General features: G+C 40.5%; 1 protein-coding gene across 1 annotated transcript; it reads left to right on the forward strand.

The window, feature by feature from the left end:
• The first annotated feature begins 2,449 nt into the window (after positions 1-2,449).
• LOC114145868 (regulator of G-protein signaling 5-like) lies at positions 2,450-3,627 on the forward strand. The gene is made up of 5 exons (XM_028019513.1): positions 2,450-2,730; positions 2,842-2,931; positions 3,031-3,098; positions 3,190-3,353; positions 3,443-3,627. The coding sequence occupies exons 1-5, from the start codon at positions 2,522-2,524 to the stop codon at positions 3,617-3,619; spliced, it is 708 nt and encodes a 235-aa protein (XP_027875314.1). The 5' UTR covers positions 2,450-2,521; the 3' UTR covers positions 3,620-3,627.
• The last annotated feature ends 18,327 nt before the right edge of the window (positions 3,628-21,954 follow it).

A 21,954-nucleotide genomic window follows, 5' to 3' on the forward strand; every position in this document is an offset into this window, starting at 1 on the left:
CCCCTAAAACATACTTATTATTGTCATTATTGTGACTTTATTCTCGTATAATTTCTACTTTGAACTCGTACAACTTTACTCTGAAAATATTACGACTACCCTCATATTATTACGCCTTAGAGGTAAATGTTTAGGTAATGCGCAAATTCTCTTGCCAATAAGTGGAAGTGGACTACTGTTGTAAGTTATGAGACACTCGGGCCGCTAGCATATGTAACAGCGAGTTCATGATGTTAGCTGACAGCACTAAGCCCCTCCCCCTTGCTCTGATTGGTTGTTTTTGGTCGAAGCGTTGCATTTTTTTCAGAAGCTCAGAGAGGAGGTAGAGGAGATTTTCACATATTGTCTGCCTCATAAATTGTCACGACATGGTGACTGTTTTAACAAATAGGTAACAAACAATCTCTTTGTAAAAGTTACATAGTTTTAAGGAATGTTTGGTGTTACCTCTGAGGCCTTCACAGAACATCTGGACTCACAGTGAAATGAAGTTACACACAGATTAGCTTTATGCACAAAATAGGCGGCTTCTGAACTGGATTTTATTTCCTGGTACTAGAGTAACGGAGGCTGCACGAATACAGATCGTTCTTGCTTTTGTCAAAATGCATCTGTGACTTATTTTCCTTACACTTCATAGTTTTGTTGGTCTGTCACATGAAATCCCACTGACATGCGCATAAATTGGTGACTGTAGTGACGAAATGTCAGCTGTTTTAATCCAGTTTCCCCCTAGAAGCCAGTTGAACGTCAGATCAAAACAAATTGCGTTACTCATCCATTTTTTCCCAAAATTTCCAACCCACACCACAATGTTGGCTTCCCCGACTCTCTCTCTCTCTCTCTCTCTCTCTCTTTGTTTTTTCTTTTTCATACCGGTTAGCTTCTCAGACTGTGTTTCCTGAGAAGAAAGAGGAGAGAGGCTCATTAGCTGTGGCTGAAGTGACCTTGTATTGACATCCAGAGCTGTGCGCCAGCTGAGGCAGGCAGTCAGAGGGGAAGGAATTGTCGGTGGCTGCCGGTAGAGGAAGCCGCCTCAGCCGCTATCGGCGAGCTTTGTGCCTTTTCACCCACCGGGCTGATTGTCTCCTTCCTGCTAGCGCTCTTCAACTAACTGGGAAACAGGCCATTAGCAGAGTTTACTGGTAACTGGCCTCCCGGTCGGAGTAAAAATAGACTCTGGGATTAAGTAAACAATTGTTTTTGTGCCCATGAGGCTATTTATGGGTGCAGCTTTCTATGCGTGGTCATGCCTTGATAGGAAAGACGGCCCAGACAGGGTCTGTGCAGAATGAAGTAAAAAAACCCCAAAGAAAACACGTTTATTCCTGTACCTGTGAGCACTGAAGCTGAATTCGTTACCCAGGCTACAGTTCTTATCTATATAAATATGATGTAAGCAATATATTGTATTAAATTATTTATAGTGAGTTATCTTTTTGTTCAGAGTATAATATCAGTGTGTTATAATAATCAATACTAGAAAGCTATGGTATTCTCCCGTCACACTGTAGGATATGTAACATATATGCAGTTAGACTATCAGCTAAATCAAAAACTGTCATGGATTTTTGAAGACGTCAAAAAATGTGGTGGTATGAGCATCAAAATTAGGAAATTCTAAATATACGCATCAGATATCACATATACTCATTATAGCATGCTGACTGATCGGGCTAGCTCCAACTGATGCCAGTTCTGCTAATGTTTAGCTAAATGGGCTAATAATCGTTTAACCTCCTCATGGCGTTCATTTCTAGGTGACCAGTTCATCCTTGATGGGGAAAACAAAACAGAAGCTGTCCCGCCAAAACAAAAGAGTGAGGACACTTCTCATCTAACGCACACATTATGCTATTTTGGGAGGCATCAAAAGTGACACGTAATCCAAACATGTGACAGAATGTAATATTCCACGAAATATACTCCTCCAACCCACATACATATTCCACTTCATCCTATTTGTCAACATATAAGGCAAGATGAGAAACAGAGACGGCAGGTATAGAACGCCTCATGAAAGTCAAAATGTCGACAAAAATATACGCACTGACTGTCTTGACAAACTGCTCTGTGTTGATGCAGATTATGCTCCTTTGCAGAAAGTTTTAAGTAATTAGGTGTTCATTTTATATTTGAAATAATAGAACGGAGGATGCATGTGAGAGGTGTGGAAGGGGCAAAAGAAAGGCTCATGAAATCTGTTAGGTTCTTTTAGGCAGACGCACAAAAAATAAAAAAGAAAGAACCTCTTTTATGTTAAATGCTACAGCTGAAAGGGATTTTCTGATTAATCTTCTACAGAATCACTGAATGAACACACACACAAGCTCACAAAGGCAAAGCCCTGACACCCCTCAGAAAAAAACTCACTCCCCTATTCACAGCAAGGACATTGGAGAGCAGTGAAGTAATTCATTCAGTGACGAGTCACCGAGCAGCGAGGAAGTAGCGTGGAGGAAATTCAGCGTCAAGGAGTCTCTTCATCCGCCCACTCGGCTCCCTCATTGGGCTGAGAAGCATGATGTCACACGCCGGCCGCCTCTATAAAAACCCGCTTTCCCCGCACAGACGGCAGAGCAGCTGGAAAGCTCATTTTGCTGACAACAAGGAGGTCGGCTCACGCCCGCAGTCGCTCGGGAGAAACTTTGGGAGCTACTCAAGAACAAGCAGGAAGCATCTCACCATGTGCAGAGGACTTGAATCGCTGCCCATCACCTGCCTGGAGAGGTAAACCCGACCAGAGATTTCACGCTCGTAGTCAAGTTTTCTCACGCCAGCAACTTGCGCACACGTTGCATGTCGTCTGAAGTGGTCTGTTGCCTCGATGTGTCCCTGCAGGGCGAAGGAGCTGAAGGCGTTGTTTGGAAGTTTGCTGCAGAGGTCAGAGCACAGCCTCACAGGGCAGGCCAAGAAAAGTGACAAGCAGAGGTAAGACCGGCATGCAACGTCTCTTTGGAAGCATTTCGGTGAACTTGCAGCGGAAACCTTTTCTAATGATGGTTTTTTTTGCCCCCCATGTTTTTACAGATTACATGATGAAGTCAACGAGCCTCTAAAATGGAAGGAGTCATTTGACAATCTGCTGTCCAGTCAAGGTAAGTCCACGATCCTGTGTAGATGCGACGGAGTCACTCTGTCCATCTTCAGTCGACGGGCTTTTAACGTCCGCTTTGCTTCCGCTTCCAGACGGACTGTGTTTGTTCAGAGCGTTCCTGGTGTCAGAGTTCAGCGAGGAGAACATCGCCTTTTACTTGGCCTGTGAGGACTACCGGACGAGCAAACCGCCCAAGCTGGCCGCCAAGGCCAGGAAGATCTACAAGGAGTTTGTCTGCTCCGACGCGCCACGAGAGGTACGGCCCACCCGCAACCCTCCCTTCGCTCTGCCGACCTCCCGGCCAGACATTGACTCTAAAACTCTCTGTTCCCTTTGTTTCTGCAGGTAAACCTTGACCACGCCACCAAAGAAGTCACCAGGGAAAACATGACACGGCCCAGTCAGTCGTGTTTCGATCAGGCTCAGGACAAAATCTACACGCTGATGGAGAAAGACTGCTACCCTCGCTTCCTCAGGTCCTCGGCGTACCTGAACCTGACCAGAGAGACCAAGACGGGCTAAGAGACTTTTTTTTAAAAACACAAACAACAACAGCAAACAACAGAAAAAAGAAAGTTGGACGCAACTTGTCTTCTCCTTTTTAAGAAGGGGCTGCAAGCTCGGTCACATGTTACCGACGGCATCAGGGCTCTGGGCTGGAGAACCACAGAGTTTCTGGACGAGCCGTGGAGTTCTTTCCGTCTCCTCTGAGAATCCACGGAACAGGATGAAAGCTGGAAGCTGAAGTACACTGGAATCTGTGACAGGAGGCTCACACAGGCTGAGCACCAGCAGCCTGACGGACTTCACCTTTAGGTTCAGAGAGAGCCGCTATCAGACAACCAAACTATCGTTTGTAGGCATTCATATTTATTTATTCTTTATTTATTTAAAAAAAAAAAGTTTACTGAACGTTTGCTGTGCAACCGATTGTTGAAAATGTGTTTGTAATTTATATATTTCTGTTTTTATATGTGGAAGTAATATGGAATTAAAGAAGAACGATACAGAAAAAGTGGCCGACTGCTTTGATGTTTTATTGTAAACATACAGTATTTGTAGAGGATTTTGATGCTTTTATATAAATATGATGGGGAAGGACTTTTGCTTTGCACAGTTTTAGTAACTTACTAATCTGTGCCACAGGGCTTACACTTCACAAGTGGGTGACTCCTTTACTCTGACGTTCCAGTCACTGGATCAAAGGATGATTCATGTCGTTTCATAACCATAAAAAGCCTGTTTTTGTAATTTAATGTTACTAAATTATATCTCCTCTGCAGCCCGTTCATTATGTACCTTGGCTTTCTTCCAGATTGTCGTCTCCCAGTGAGACAAGACAGGATAAAGAGTATATAAATATGAATTGATGATTGATGGGATTTGATTGCATCAAGAAAACAAATTAAAAAAAAACCTGTTTAATGTTTCCAAAGACTTTTCTCCAAATCTGTTGCCAACGTTAAGCAGATTGATTCAAGAGAATGAAACGCATGGTTTAAAAACGACACCAGCAACACAACTTGGAGTTATATTACATTTAACGTTTAAACTCTGCAACAATGAAGGAACAACAGTTCCAACGCCAATTTACTGTTTTAAAAGAAACTGCATGTGTGGTGGGATCATAATGTTAAAAAAAGAGAGGAAGCTTTCAGTACAAATAATGCAGATTTTAATATAAATGTAGAAAAAACGTCAATAAAATCCACTTTCTTGTGTTGCTGTTGGAAAAACAAAGCGGGAGGCGACTTGTGGTGGAAAAAGGCTTGGCGAGAGGGAGGGGCGGACGCGGCAACAAGACGCTGCAACCAAAAATGGAAAAAAAAGGTGGGCGGTACCTGGCTGAGACTGGAGCGGGAACAGGTGAGGCCGTTTCACAGACGTGAAACGGCTGAGAGGGAGTCACCAGAGCCAGAAAGGAGGAAAGAACGAATAAAATAAACACAAATAGAAAATAAACTAACAAAATGAAATGACAAAAACACCAAATTTAGATCGAATCCTTCGTTATTAACACTAAGAGAATATGAATTACCGTATAAATGTTTATAAAGTGATGCGTTTGTTGGATTAAAAACATGACTTCATCTGTTCAGCAAATGCAGCATGTTGCGTTTTTTTTATTTTATTCTGCTCACATTTTCTAACATGCATTCATTAAATTCAAACTAAGTCAGCATCTTGGAATGATCCAAAAGTCAGGTCATGACTTTCAGGGAAAACCTGGTGTAAGTGTCGGCCTTTAAAAGCCTTCCCAGGATTCAAAGTTCAAATTCAAAAATACTTTATTGATCCCAGAGGGAAATACATCCAATAAATATTAGTATTTGTAATAAATGCTTTAAATACCTGGGTTTTTAAAGAGATCGTGCTGGATTTTGGAAGTGGGGCTCTGTTAAGAAAATATCTTCCCTGCAGATTCTCTCTTGGCAGCACAGACGCGTTTTTGTGTTTTCTAGCTAACAGCCACACGGACGGCGACTGAGGCAAAAGCAGATTTCTAGCATCTTGGAAAAGATGACAGAAAAGTAGTATGTTGTAAATACCAAGCTGTAACGCAATATATGTAAATAAAGACGGGGGGGGGGGGGAACGTCTGCGTTTGATTGAAAACATTGGATATGGATGGATATTTGTGTATGGATTAGGCCACTTGTCACAATGACAGGTTTTTACTGGACGATAAATTGTCCCAGAAGTTATTGCGGTAAACTATAACATTGTTGCTTTTAGACCATTTTCAAGTAATGTAATGGTAATGACATAATAATGCAAGAGCACAATCTCAATTATTAATAAAACTTTAAATTCTAGTCAACCTTTAACACTGGGGCTGGAAGATGTTAAAATATCCTAAAATAAATAAAACAACAGAAATAATAAATAAAATGAATCATGAAGTCTCTGTAAGTTGAGACCAAAGCACCAGACTGAAGACTTTAATCATCTAGTTTTTGGTAGAAAGGGGAAAATGATAACTCATGATGGAAATTATTGAGCTTGTTACAATTTATTATGCAATTCATTGATTTATTGCGACAAGCCTGATTTTAACATCAGAAAATTTTAGCTTTACTCCGTTTCTTTTTTCTTTTTTTAAACACACTTCCGTTATTTTGAACACAGCTGTGAGCAATCAGAGCTGAAGAAGCTGCTGCAGTTTGGTAGAATGATATCCTCCCTTTAGCTCATGCCTTCATTCAGCTCAGCATCAGGATGTGGGTCAGAGGTCAAGGCCGGAGCCTCGCTCCGCTGCGACGTGAAGCGGAGAGCCCACGCGGCTGACGCGCGGAGCTGTGAAATAATGTGTTTGAGTGGGCAGCAACCGCGCTCGAAAACAAGCTCTTTCTGCCGGGAGCCGTCTGATTGTCGCCATGGAGACAGCTACCACCTATCGGGGCACCTTCACAGGCAGGTTTGTTTGCTGCCTTCGCAGCCAGCCAGTCTGTGATTCACACACTCATCCCATGCCTCTTGCCCACCGAAGCGTTCAAATCCATCCTTCCATCAAGTCATCCGTCGTCCCCGTACTCCTCGGTGTCCTGCGCTTTACGCTTGAAACAAATGAGTCCTGTTCAAACACTGCACTGTCATTAACACCACTCTGAATCTTGTGGTCTGTCCCTCTTTATCTCTGTGGTTTGTTGTGCAAAGTGAGGCGCAGCGAGGGCCCTTCTGACCCTGTGCGCAGCGACTGAGATGGAGCGATTAAGCGTTGTTTTGATTTTGTGATGCCACGAGTTGAGACGGGCTCAGAGACATGGGTCTTAAAGTATGACATGGCCTATGAAAGTCGCAGGAATGTTGAAATGAGCTAAAAAAATTTTAAAAAACACATCCTGATAGTTTGGATTCTTTTATTCCCCTGAAACTGGCTGCTGATTTGATTGCCGAGCCTGTAAGTTATATTATTAATCTGAGGAAAGGTTAAATTCCTCAGATTAATAGTGGAAAAGATACCCTTTTCCACTCAGGACAGTTTCTAAAAAGGCTTTCATTCACATGGAAACCCAGAGAATGGCCTAAAACCCTATGGTCTACTCCTCCAGACCTGTAGGTGGTGCTATACGTTATTGTTGCTGTTATGCGGGACATGTTTGGGATCATAGACTAGAAATTGTGCTAATAAGCTAGCATTTGAACAAAAAGGTGTTTTAGCTTTCCACGAGTGAAACGTGATACTTTCAATTCACTCTGGGAGCCCCGCGGTCGGAGCAAGTTCCGCATTTCTGGAGGTCAATAAAGGTGTGCCTCAAGGCCCAGTCATAGGACCCTTCTTTTTTTCTTTTTTTTTTTGCAATCTTTCTTAGTGATCTCTGTGCAAACTTGTCAGATGCCTCCTAACATTTCTATGCAAATGATTCTGTAATTTACTTTTGTTCACAATCACCGCCTCAGCCTCCACTGTAAACTGGATGCTAAATCTAACATGACTGCCATGAATGTGAGGCAATATACACATTTTAAAGTTTTTACTTTAAAATATTAACTCCTGCTCTTTGTCATTGTCTTGCCCACTGTGACACGTGTTGCGGCCTTTCTTGGATCGGTCACACTTCTGAAAGAGGTCTTGATCTCAGTTAATCTTTTATGTGGTTAAATAAAAGTTTAAAGTTTGATAATAATTAACCACCCAGTTCTCTGCAGACGCAGATGTTTCCCGTCTCACGTAGGTCTCCACATGTCAGTTTCAGCGCTGGAAGAACAAACCAGCGTGCAGAGACACGATCAGCTGCGGCTGCGTGTGGGCGGACAAAACGCGTTCAGGCTTTTCATGCGTGTCGACGGGAAATGGTGTTTTGAATTTGTTAACTGTGACAACAAGCTGGACGAACGCCACAGCAATGTCACAGAAACGCAGCAAGCTTCTTTTTTTTTTTTTTCTTCTGGAGAAAACACTTCGCCTTGAAAATTGCATCTTTTCCACGGAAACATTCTTTTTATAAAGGATGAAAGAAAGATTGGTAAAAAAAAAAACTTGATTCAGCTGCTGTTCTCTGCGGCAAAATGTCCTTGGGCTAGAAACCTAACATAACGGTATGAAAGATGACTCATCCCAGCTATTTTGGAAACTGTTAGCATGTCAAACAAGATTACATTTACAGTTGAACCAAGAATTATTCATGACCTTGTCAGACCTGGATTCACTCGTCAAGATAGTTTTCATTCATCTCATTGTGATGGGAAATGAACCAGTCACCCCTTAAGTGTCCCAATTTTCTCATAAAGAAAAGTTATTTTTATAAAGGGATTTAGTTTTGTTGTAACTGCGTTTGGGAAACTATGAACTCACATGTTGTGATTTCCATAAATAAAACGCTTTTACAAATGACATTAAAGCTGTGTTTTAAAACCTGTGCAATCTTTATTGAATAACTTAGCCAAAATGTAATCAATCAACCTTATTCTAAGGTGTTCCTTAGAATTGGATATTTAAATTAAAAAAAACGCTGAAAATGTGGTTTTGAGTTTTCCTTCCAGAATAAAACTTGTTCTTTGATAAAGTTTTGTTGCTAGGATGAGGGTTTTTTTGTTTTGTTTTGTTTTTTGGCCCGTATAGAAATTGGGTTATTTTCCAAAACTGCAATGGAAACACTTCTTTCTCATCACACAAATCACATGATCAGCAACTCGACGTTGCTGCTGGCTCAAACCAGGGAGAAGAAGACAGGAAGTAGTCTGAGTGTGATGGCACTGCATTTTTAAATAACTTTTCACATAACTTTATTTACATGTGATTTTTAATTGCGTTTCTTATTAATAGAAACGCCAACTGCAAAATGTATTTATTTATTTTTTACATTAGCAGAATATCGACGTACATGTACGATATATATGATTTTCAAGGATTGTTGTACACACAAGATTCTGTTGCATGCCCTACCGACTTTCCACACTACGCCAGCAATGGACAGTGAGCCTCGGACTAACGCTATAATTTCAGTTAATTAATTACACAGCTTTAAAAGCTTTCAAATTTTTCTTGCCGTAATTAATCACATTCTTTTGGCATACAATGGTTCCGGGCGGAACCTTTGTCGTCACACGTTTATAGTACACATGTAAATCTGATGCACAGGTGACATCCACAAACAGTGATGGATGACGTGGACGCTCCTGTAGGGCCATTAGAGGTTAACTTTTGCTTTAAAAAACAATCTGATTGGACGCTGGAAAAAACTGTTGGTGTGTTCAACTTGTGCAAAAAGGAGTTAGCCTATCGGCTAAGCTATTCAAGGCTAAAGTAACATCTCCAGGCTAAATACGTAGCATTAGCACAGACGTCCCCAACGCTAACATTAGCGTCCGCAATCCACATTTCTGAAGAAGGATTTTTGCCTAAGAAGTTCCATGAAGGATCACTTTGTGCTGATCTGATGGTTGAATAACAAATTAAAAACAATGAATATCTTTGTTGTTGAGCTCATATCCCTATTTATTTAATAATTTAGCAACAAAATGTTGCTTATTTTGTCCATAGTTTTCAATTAAAAAGTGATTATTGCGTTTAATCAATTGCAGACCCCACCAACAATTAAATGAAAAGTTTTTATCAACTTCCACCACTCATAGAAAACAAACTTATCTTCATGAAATAGTCATAATATGATGTAAAGTTGCTTTCAAGTGGTCAGTGTTCAACTAAAAGGCTTCTCTGTGTGTTTTATTATTGATACACTCCAGAAAAATTAAATTTTAATCGCGATAGCTCCAGGGCCAGTAGTTTTATTTGAACTGCTGGAGTTTCCTCTGTGGAAAAAAGAAGTTGGTTCCAGTAAGGCTTCCATCCCACACGCCAGATCCTCCCAGAAGACAAACGGAAAGCTTGAGCAAGGAGTTATTAAAGTCTTGAACCCGGAGGGTTCTTCCACTCTGCAACTGAAATAGGTGGCAGACAAAACCGGAGATGGTAAGATGTAGATTAGCATACGAGGAAGTTAGCTTTAAGGTAGTTGAAGAACGAGAAGGCCAGGAAGGAATGCACAGAGCTGGGGGTGTTGGTTTCTGTGGTGGATCTGTGGGGGCTTGCAGGTTTAGCCTGATAGAGACGAGGAAACGATAGCAGGGCCGACTGGTTGGTTGGATGGTGTTACGGTAAAGAGAGGAGGCGGAGACGAGATTAGCTTAACCGCTAAATTCATGAGAACAACTGCGAAAGGAACGTTGGGCAGGAGGCACGGGACATGGTTAGCCGTCAGGCGTGGAGGGCCCAGCAGCCGGGTAGTCTCACCCGGCTGCTGATGAGTTTGATGAGCGGCATGTGAACATGGGAACACTTTGTTCAGCCCACCTTCCAGCGAAAGATCTGCAGCTCCGGCACAGAGGAAAAACATGACACAAACACAAAAACGTCAAACTCGCCACACGGTCAAATTAAACTGGACAGCTGGAAAACCACTAACAGTTCATATTTTAAAACAGCAACAAAAAAAATATACCCATTCAAACCAGCAAAGGGGGAAAAAGTGGCAGGATTTTACTGAAGGAGATGTTTTCCATTCCAGTTGGAAACGTTGTGTTTTCAAAGCTCTTGCTTTTCTCCTTGACAGTCTTTTCTCTGAGCAATCACAGGTTCAAGCTGTGAAATATGCCATTTTTTTGTATCAATTTATACAAAAATTTATATTTTGTAACTTAATATGCATTAATACAGACAGTGGAAACGGTCTTAGCGTTACCACAGAAGCTAATGTCTACAGTTTACCTTATTTCTGCTCTTGGGATACAGCCAATCAGCATCAAGGAAAGTAAATGGCGCTTCTGAATTGCCACCTTTGCAGACGTCAACCAATAGTGTGTTAAGCGTCCAGGCATTTCAGCTTCCTAAGTGGCATTTCTTCCTAGTTACTAATCCTTAAATACATGAGATTTTCATCATTTGGGTTTTGTTCCACAGAAAAATTCACAAATAGATGAAGCTGCGAACACTAAACCGCGACTAGACGGGGTTCTGCTGAATGTACAAATTACAAGCAACTGATTTGGAATTTGTGATAGAATTTCTTGTATGGGTTTCATTGGGAATATTATGTAATACAGCAGGTTTATCTTTCCATAACAGAGCTCAGTTGAAGTGAACTCCGGATATGCAATGCATATGTGTCCGCTCCAAATTCAGGCAGGGGGCTGTAGCGCAAGGCATTCTGGGTAAATACAACCGAAATTAACGCACTGGTCTATAGGTAGAGGGAGAAACGGCTCGTGGGTGTTTTTTTTTGTTAGCTTTTTTTAAAACAAAAGACAAAAGAAAAATCCTACAAAGGCTAAAATCTGAGAACCACTCCATTTTTGTTTATATTTTGTGAAGAAGGAAGTTGCGCTCGTTCCTTCTTCAGAGGTTTTTATGTTGTTTCCTTCAATGGTTCTTGGTGCAGCGCCACCACAGGCGAGGGGGAGGAACAGGTTTTTCAAAAGGTTAACGGTAAGTAGTTTAGAAAGTGTATGTAGCTTTGCCTCACATGGCTTTTTAATGTTCTTAGCATTTTATCAGCCTAGAAAGTTGGTTCCTCATTTTTGTTGTTGTTGTTTTGTTTCTTTACAATTCCTCCAAACTGAACATCGCCTTCCTCTTCTTGTCTTTGAGTATTATGAATTTTGAAACTAATATTGTTAATAATCCTTCAAAAATTCATTTCTGATTGACGTCATACCTGCAACCTTTTATTCATTTTATGGGGTTTTTATGTTGTTGTTTTTTCTTCATTTGGCTCTGTGGGACCAGCAGGTCCCCACTTAGCCCACATTTAATTCCTCCTAAAAGTTGCTTTGCCAAATTTAAGGGATCTATATGTAGAAGTCGAAAATGAAACATACACCATTTACGTAAAGAGAAACACATCACTATGGCAGACGTCAAGGGCATTTTGGATGAGTTCCCTTTTTCCTAACAACACAATCACAAGTTCCCCATTTGTATTTTTAGAGGGAATATTCCATCCTGCTGGTGCATAAATAACTATGATGTGTTAACACGACGCACAAAATAAACTCGACGGTCGAGTTTTATGTCGGACTGCTGTTGTCTAAACAAAGCGTTCGTCTGCATACAGTAAACACAGGTGGGCCTGGCCTGGGAGCGGCTCGGTCGGCTCGTTTTCACACAAACTATTTCCAAAGCGGGGATCAAAAGAGAGCTTTTTCTTTTTTTTTTCTTTTCTTTTCTTTTTCTGTCAGGGAGGTGGAATCCGTCCTGGGCAGGAGAGGCGGGGTTCCGACTCACCAGGCCTCGCTCGGTGGAAATGAGTCAGTGGCCCCGCGTCTGAGAGCACGTTTTCTCTGCTGAGTAATAGCTCCGCAGACGGAGAGAACCAACTCGGTGGAGGACGAGAAGAAAAAAACTTAAACGCTGCAGTCATAGTGACCAGGTTACCACGGCAACTAAACGCAGTAGGGTTTTGTTTTTTTTCCCGAGTGGTCCCTTCCCGGTGCTCGATCTGAAATAATTACACCGTGAAGGAGCTTGAAGCCATTTTCATTTCATTTGGATTGCAAAGCAGCAGAAAAGCAGGCCGCTGTGGAGAGACTCCCTTCGTGCGTCTACTTTCCTCCATCATCAACGCACTCGTTTGTACCACCAGCAGGAGATATTAGACTCTTAACTCATGTTTCATTACTTTTATTGAAAGATGAACAATGCACACAATGCACTCGGCCAGCAGGGGCTCTGGGGTCCGGGGACAATGCTGACTCATTGCGGTGAAGCGAAAAGCACATATTTAATCTCAGTTTTAACTTCCAGGGTAACGCTGGACGTAGCCTGATGCAAGAGGCTTCTTAGTGGATAATTTGCCGTCTTCTTGCTTCAACTTTACTTATTGGTTCCCCACAAACAGAGGCGTTTTCATTGGCTGCTCCTTAATTAAAGGGGCAGTGTTTACGTAAAATTGACTTTTTAGAGCTATACATCATGTTATAATGTTATTCCCTCATCAAAAACAGACATGGGGATTTGCCTTGACTCTTTCATGCATGCTTGAGAAATTCTTTAATCTCCCATGGCAACCATTTTGCTGTGAAAAACATCTGGGTGGAACTAGCTCCATCTCTGAGGAGGCCTCCTCAGAGATGGAGCGCTTCCGAGATCCCACCGCACAGAGCAGTCCCCACTCAGCTCCTTCAGACTAGCCAACAGCAATTAGCAACACCTGGTGAAACTGTGGATCTGCTGAGCTCATTATAACAGCTATTCTTCAGTGAAACATTAGTAAAAACGTTGTTAAAGGGGAGAGATGCGATGGTTTTCAGATAGTTTCTTTAAAGTCATATTTGATAGAAAAAACTTAAGGTAACATAGTTACTTGATTGTGATTAAAAAATGGCACTATCTAACTGGAAAACACATAATACTGCTTCTTTAAAGGCATTAGATTTAAGGTGGACATATCATCCTTCTTTTTCACATTTAGATAATTCAGTTGTCATCTACATAAAGTGAAACTGCAGTGATTCGGTCTGCGTTATTGTTGGTCTCCTCTATTACATCTGTTCCGAGTTGCACCTAAAACCAACTCCTTTTGTTGCTGTCTGTTTGAATGCACCTGATTGGTTGGTTGCAGATCGTTCCTCTCTACCCCATTTGGCCATTGTTGTAGTTTAAAAGTAGAGATGCGTTTATCTAAGGGGGTAGAAACTTTTTGTTCGGAAATTGATTTTAAAAAATGTCTACAAAGGAAGACCGGTCCATCCTACCTTACATGTTTGAGCCTTAAAATGTTCCCACAATATGAATGTAGACATAGTTAACGAGTTAGCTAATGCTAGCGCTAGGAATGCCACTAAATGCATTTGGATCATGTGTTCCCTAAGACTAAAATGGCAAAAACAATACCATATTGTTTATGCAATGATACTATTCAAAATAGTATGATTAATGTCCTCAAGGAGATGAAAGCTAGCACACAGCGCTAACATAAACAGAAGGCATGATGCGTCGGCTATGATGACATAGCCATTGTCACAATAAAGCCACGTCTAAAGTAAAGTTTGTTGTCGTTTCACTGCTGTTTGAAGCTTACCACTTTGTTGTTTCCATAGACAGAAGGAACTGACGCCTCAATCAGACAAAGTCTGTCGGCAAACAGAATTAGGCCTGTACTTTGACTGGGCCATTCTAACACACAAATATGCTTTGATCCGAGCTGTTCCATTGTAGCTCAGGCTCCATGATTAGTCCCAGCCTCCACTCAAATCAAGACTTTTGTATCTTCTAACAAGTTTTCTCTCAAGATTCCTCTGCATCCTTCTTCGTATCAACTCTAACCAATTTCCCCATGCCGACTTTGAAGTGTTCTCATAAAATTGTATAGGGTTGCATTAATATTCATGTGAAAAACATGGACAAGCACTGTAAATGCAGTGCTTGTTTAAACCGTTGTTTATTTCAAGGGCAAAGTGGCTCCATTAGTGTTGGAAGCTCAAAGGGTTTTCTACAAGAACGTATTTTTATTAGACCTCTGCACTCTGTTGTTTACCATGACCTGACCAAATGTTCAGCCTTTATCATTTAACTGTGATTTTCTTTGCACAACCTCTGAGTCTTTCCCACAACACTACAGACGGGCAGAAATGTTCCTGGAATTAACAGCAGATTATAAATCTCACAAGAAGCTCAGCAGTTTACTTCTAAACATCAACAAGCATTTCCCACTCTTTGTGTTGTAAATCAGATTGATGCGTCACAGGAACATGAAATGCGCAGAGACACTGCAATGTATCTTAATGTTGATCGAATCCTGACCGGGCAGAAAGTGAAGATATGACAGTTAAGGGGTTGGCCTTTGTCATGTTTGCAGTAAGTTATGATGTTTCCGACTCTTCCAGGAAGCTGTGGGGAATCTGAAAACCTGGAGGGAATAAATTACATCCAAACAAATTTTCTCTCTCTCTCTCTCCATCCTCCCTATCTAGTAGATATTGCATCGGAATTCAGTTTGTCCCACGTAAATGGCAAAAAAAAAGAGAAAAAGCTAATCTGTTTTAAAGAATAAAGTCAAATATTATAATTTTGTTGGCATCCATACATTATTTGACAAGACGCACAGCATAGAGTCAAGTTCCCCTTTTCGCTAAATTTAATAAGTGTGCAAAAAAATAAGGGTTGGTGGATCATGACAAGAATAATACAGTATACAAACGTTACATTTTTAGTAAGAAAAAATGATGCTATCCTGAAAATGTACCTTACAATAAAACATTGAGATTTTCAAACAGATTCAATGAACCTATATGACTTTTTGTGTCCACCTCAGCAGCTATCTTTTGCCGAAAAATGCCACAATATTAAAATGCCAAAAGCGCTCTCAGGTTGCTGTATGAGTCCGAAATATTAATAAGAGACAGGCCAGCAGAATTTATGTTTGTGGTTCTAATTTTGAAGTAAGACAGGGAGAATTTCTTGAGGTGTCTGCTGTGTTGACAGTTCTGACTCATCTGCTAGCTTAGCCTGCCGACAACGCTCGGCGACATAAACACTGAATTAACCTCCAGCCTCGATTAATTGTGTCAGTGACACATTTTGAGTTCGTGGTAGAGAGCTGAGACAGTGGAAAAGTGACAAACTAGACACAAACAGTTTAAAGAGTGGACAAATTTTAGGACTAGCTAACAATGCTAAAGTTAGCATTTGTTTTGTAGCTTCCTATTAGGACATTTCATTTTAATTAAATAATTTCTGGACACTTATGGACCGCATTTGATCATCTCTAGTTCAAAATACACATTGGAAATATTAAATAAAACACTGGGATGTAGGAAACCTTTGTTGTGTGAACTCTATACGGACTACAGCACTCTGTTTACTGAGTTTATTGCTGCTAATTTCTAGAATGGCACAGATCGTGGTGTTGAAGTAGCTCTGCTATTTTAGTTCCGATTTGTTCTTGTAGCAACTTTTGTTCTCTTTTTTGGTTGAGGAGTTGAATGATAAATATTCCTCCTGGCTTTTGACGCTATGCAGCTGGAAGGATTTTTGTTTTTCCTCTTTTAAGTCTGGACAGTTGTTATGATGCGCAATTGTGGCAACAGAACATTGTTTTCCCAACTGGGAGCTGCTGATTACCATCTCAAAAGCTCAAATAATACCTGATTTGCAGTGCCAAATCCCAGAGGAGTTGAAAAGGAGGCTTCGTGGATGTAGAGCGACTAGATGGAGGAAGTTCAAACCGTTTCTTCCATCAGTCACAAAGGTCGAGGGTCATATCCCCGACTCTAACGTCTCTCTGCCTCGACTTTCTGTCCATACGGCCAGACAGAGATTTTAACAAGGAGCGGCAAAAGCAAATGATGGAATCTGTTAGCATGTCATAACATGTATTTTTTTCTATAGTTAAAATTATAGATGTAATGGCTGCTCTCACAGACCTAATGTAGCTCATTGTTTAAAGCTATGAGCTCTAAGAGAGTTTTGAAGGCCAATGGTCAGGTAGAAAATCTCTTCTTCCAGTCAGTTTCATGTTTATTCTCTGGATGTTCTTATGCGTGTGTAATCATTTGAGCTGGAGGTTTTGGTTTCTCTGATTCTCGTGTCCTCTGTCGCCCTTGTTTCCCGTATTGCATTTCAACACCTGCCCCGTATTCCCCATCAGCTGCCCCGGCGTCCATGTGTCAGTCCCCTTTCCCAGAATCTGAGCTCACTGGTTTTCACGGTGGTTTGTCGAATCCGCAGTCTACTGCTCATCCCATGGTTTCTGTTACCTTTGGACTTCTCGAGCTTTTTGTTCAGTTGTTCAAGGCGATTGAATACAGTATTGGATGTAAACTGTGTGGAAAGCGTACCGCAACTCATGACATTGATTCTACCACCTCCACTTAGTTTTATTACAACAAATGTTTTTATCATATAGGACTCTTTTTATTTTTTAGGGGTGAACTTTTTAGTGTGGATCTCTTACAAACAAACAAAAATGAAAAAAATCCATTATATTGTTGAAATATTTTCGATCACAGCTGTATTCATTGCCATACTTTTGTCTTTTACTTGTCTTATACTTTTGTTTTGTACTTGGTCCTCATTAAGTTGATTTTTAGGCCAAAAACAAAACTGTACCCAAAGATAATAACATTCACCTTTGGGGATTTTTAACAAACTTGCAGTTATAAACATCAGGGCTGTGAGTCTCTCCCACCTATTTTCTAAGAAGCCACAGGAAACGGTGACATACTGTCACACTGTTGTCATCCACAGCAACAATGACAAATGTGTATTTGGCAACAACTTAGAGACTTCCTTGTTCACAGCGCGCCAGAGATTGTTAGGTCAGCTCTGCTCTTATAGCTGCTCTGGAAAACCCGACAGGGTCACTGATTACTGACCCGTGAAGAGCAACGATTGTCTCTTGTCAGTCAGCAAACGGTTGCCTTGCCAGGATAGAGATAGTAACAGAATACGTGAGAGCGGCTCGTTTGAGGTTTAGAAAGCTGAATGGTCAGATATGCATTCAAGAACGTGACACCAGGTTATTTTTGGCCTGACTTGGTTTTAAAAATTCTCATATATAAGAAACCTCCAGCACTGTTTTTTTATTGAATAAAAGCTAAGTTTATTACCATGGTCATTCACTGAGGTCATTGAAACTTGGCTTCCAAAGATCCTAGTGCAGTGTCTAACATAGGGCGCCCCATCACACTGGACTGGGAATACTCTAATAATACTTGTTTCTTATTTTTCACATAGCATATCTAAAATATTTCATAGAAAATGCCGTTTGGGAAGCTGAAATTTCCAGGCCCAACGCTACTTACAACAGTATCGGCGTGTGTTTGCAAAGCAGCCAATCCGGGAGCGCCTTTTCATTTCCTGGTCGCCAGCTGGCTCTACCCCCAAGAGCGGATATGAAGAAGACCATGGATGTTAGCTTCTGTGCTAATATCAAGATGGTTTCTATTTTTATTTACTCATTTTGGTGTTTATTCGACAGGCACAAATACAAAAACATCGATAAGAACAACGCGACGCCAGCATCGCGCGCATACAGTCATGGCTAATTCTCAACACTCGTCCCTAGAAAGACGTTTAAGAGTTGGTTAAAATGAAAAGTCAAGATGAACAGTAAATACAACAAAATGATGAAAAAAGATATATAAACCTATGTGCTTAAAACTACTGAATCACAAACAATTGCAATATTTAACAACAAGTACAGTTATGGTTCATCTTTAGCCAATTCTTAAGCCTTGAGATGGATGTTTTAATGTCAGTTGGTCTTAAAGTGAAGCGGTGATGAGCTCCAAAGCTTACAGCACCTAATAGTCTGTCTAAAGGCTGTCCTGGTATTTTACAGTCATGACTGCGATGCTTCTGGCGACTCTATTGCTGTTCTGTCTCTCGTGTGTGTAATGGCTCGGCTGACACGTGATTGATGCATTTATGAAACAGATCAAGAAAGCAAAAACGAATAAAGCTGTCTAAGCTCATTAGATTATTTTTCTGAATAATGGTGCAGTGATGATAGCGGCTTGACTTTTTTATTCCACAGCCGGATTGGATAAAGAACCAATCCGTTTGGTTACATTCGGAGAGGCCTGTGCTAGGGGGGAAAAAAAGTTGCATTGTTTTTGAGATTGTCTATTTATATTTATCAAATTTAGGTTGAGGATCGAGCACCAAAAGCAGGGTATTTAAATTCCGTAACAGTGATTTTGTTTTGGGGTTTTTTTTTGTAAATGAATATCACTTTTTTATTTTAAGTCACATTTTCTCATAGAAAAGCACGTGTTTTTGAACGATTCGCAACACGTTCATTTTGGATGCGCCACTGTTGGATGTCCGTTGTACGTATTAATGCGTATAAAGGTATTTTTGGTGTGTGAGTGATTAAAATAGGCCGTTTTAAGAGCTTTAGGTAGGGGTTTTTAGTACTCGCAGTTTTCAACATCAATACCTGACAACCATGTCATCAGCTGTCGCCATGAAGAATGATGGAAGAGCTTAAAAGTGATTTGTGAAGCTGCAGGAACTGGACGAACCGTTCCTGCAGGTTGTATAGTTCATGAAACGAACATGTTCTGAAGGACTCGATGAAGTATTCCTGTTTCCTTTAAGATGGACCCCAGGGTACAGTTTGTGCCTGACAAACAGAGGTTATAAGAATGGAAGTGTTTGTGTGTTTTTCAGAGGGCTGTATGAAAAATGGTGTGTGTGGGGGGGAGGATTGGGTGGGGGGCTATCCAGTGTTTCCGATGCAGCCAGAATTCACTCAGTAGCATCACTCTAATTATGTTCTCAATGAAATAGGAAGAAAAAGAAGAAGAAGAAGAAGAAAAGATGAAGTGTGTGGAAAATACAGTGACGCTTCTACAGCTGATGTGGAAGAGCACTGGCGCCATCTGCTGGAGAAATGTTTCTACATGAAATAAATTTTGTTCTCCAAAACTCCAACTGCTGGAAGCGTTTTTCATCGGATGAGACGAAACTGCCTTTGTTTATTTTTGTATTGATCAACTCATATTTATCAGTTTCTCTCACCAGCATTTCAACGCCTCTTTTAATATCGGTTGTCGAAACTTTAACAGCAGAACATAAATATGTTTAGTACAAGAATAAATCTCTCTAAATCTAATGCTCAGCCGATTATTTTTCTTGACTCATTTTTCAAAGGCGATATCAAGCAAACTGCAGCTGCAAAGCTTTGGAAAACTATTGAGCTGCAAATACAGAGAACAGCTCTGTAACTTTCCAACTTTGAACTCATCAATGCAGTCTGCTGCTTTGAAAATACACATTTTAGTGGCTTTGAAAAAAACAAAAAAATCAATCATCATTTGTTTTATACTTCAAGCAAAGATTGTGGCTCAAACAGAGTGCAAATGCACCAAAATTAGGATATAGTAAACAGCAGAAATATGTTCAAGGTCTGGAAATATCTTAGATTTATAATACAGTCAGCTTGAAGGTGTATGTAATAGTTGCAAAATTGTTCTTTTGTAAATCCAAGAACTGAACAGTAAAAAAGAAAAAAAAAGAGAGATGTTGGATGGCGATAACTGAAATTACATTTCTCCAAAAACAGGATGGACAGGAAATCACGTAAGCCATTAGCCCTAAAACTGAGCAAATTGAAATTACGAAAATAAATTCGCTTAATATAAACAGGCTAATTTAAAGAAAAAAAACCACGTTTTTCGATATAAAACAAATAAAACATCTGCGCTAGAATGAGGCGGTTTTTCAGCCATATCACCGCAGGTGCATTTCGCAAAACACTTTTTTCGCATCACAGGAGTCACGTGATCAACAGCCGGACGTTACTACTGGCGAAAAGGACAAGATGACAGGAAGTAGTTGGAAAATGATGATTTGTTGTTTTTGTTTTTTTGTTTTCTGACTCTACCAGAGCTCTCACAGCTCTGGTAGAGAAAGTATTGAATAGCCTCTTCTGTAAATTTCCCCAAAATGCCGCCTATGTAGCTGCTCCCTTAAGGGGCTTGTAGTTCCAGCGCCTGAATGAGACGCGACGTCTCCTCTGACGGCTGGTAGCTGATGAGAGCTAGCGCCCTGGCGGAATTATGAAAACTTATGCGGATGTTTACATCGTCACTGCCGTGAGTTTTAATGGCTTCTCATCAACAGGTGAACGAGCTTATTCACCCGCGATATCAATTTATTTTCTTATTTAAAGAAAACACCGGAAATGGTTTTCCGACATCAGCAGAACGTAGACAAAGATTTGCAATGGAAACGCAGCTAAAGAGAAGTTCAGGGTACAGTTGCTGAGCTGAAGCTGTTCAAAGAGGAATAATGTGTCCCCGCTGGTCTGGGACGCCTCAGAACCTCCCAGAACCTTCCAGAATTATCCAGAACCTTCCAGAATTATCCAGAACCTTCCAGAATTTTCCAGAACCTTCCAGAATTTTCCAGAACCTCCCAGAACCTTCCAGAAGGAAAGCTTTGCTAAGGAAAAGGATTCCTGTAAGGTTTTTATAATGTCTTTTTTTTTTTAAACTGATATATCAATAGCAATGATGCTATTTTATATAAAAACGTTAGTATGGTAAACTTAAATATTTCGTCTCTATGTCTTAAGCTATTCCACAAGCAGCTACTATGTCTGACTATGTTTTATGATACATTGATGTTTGGCTTTCATCTATGTCTGTGTTTTGATCATTTCTTAATCATTTATTTCCTTATGTGTTTGCCGTCCTAATTTATCCCTCACTGAAAAAATTAAACAGGCGATTCAACTTTTTAAAAAGTTTGTCAATTTGTTACAAGCGACCAAAGTAAGTTTATCCAACTTAATTTGGATAAAATGAATAAGCGTAACTATTTAAGTTTTATGTGTTAAACAAATGTAAATAAATTACGTTTGACAAACTTAATTCAATTACATGTAACAAATTAACTTATTTATTTCAAGCTGGAGCTCCATTCTCTTTATTCAATGCTTGTGTCGCTTCACTTAGTCTCGTTATTTACGTTTTAGTTTTGTTTCTTTAGATTAGTGTTTGTTTCTGTTTAAGGTTTTATGAGGTACAGGTTTCTTTTTCCGTTTTCATTCTCATTACTGTGCTTGTTTTTAACCTCGTCTTTCCATTCTGCAACCCTACTTAATCATTCCTTCATCTCCCCATACCTGCTCCCTTACCCCAGCTGTATCCACTTACCTGTCATTAGTTCTTCTGGTTCCTTTATCATTTGCACTCTCTCCTCAGAAAAGCATTAATCTGGTTTTCTTACCCGTTAGAGCTACGAAGGCAGATTCCTAACAGAGCTGTTGTAAGGAGCCAGGAACAACGGCTCCTTACGGCTCCTTATTTTCCTTATTGAAATATTAAAAGTTCGACTTTAGCCAAGTGTTATATTCCACTTAGACACTAAGACACTGCCTCCATTATGACACAAAAAATTCATTTTT

This window comes from Xiphophorus couchianus, chromosome 6, assembly GCF_001444195.1.
Source record: "Xiphophorus couchianus chromosome 6, X_couchianus-1.0, whole genome shotgun sequence".
Lineage (NCBI taxonomy): Eukaryota > Metazoa > Chordata > Actinopteri > Cyprinodontiformes > Poeciliidae > Xiphophorus > Xiphophorus couchianus.

Bases quoted from the DNA above. Each gene is read 5' to 3' on its own strand.
- LOC114145868 (XM_028019513.1), top strand. From the start codon at position 2,522: ATGATGTCACACGCCGGCCGCCTCTATAAAAACCCGCTTTCCCCGCAC. The intron at 2,731-2,841 runs GTAAACCCGACC...GTGTCCCTGCAG, and splicing joins CCCATCACCTGCCTGGAGAG to GGCGAAGGAGCTGAAGGCGT. The intron at 2,932-3,030 runs GTAAGACCGGCA...ATGTTTTTACAG, and splicing joins AAGAAAAGTGACAAGCAGAG to ATTACATGATGAAGTCAACG.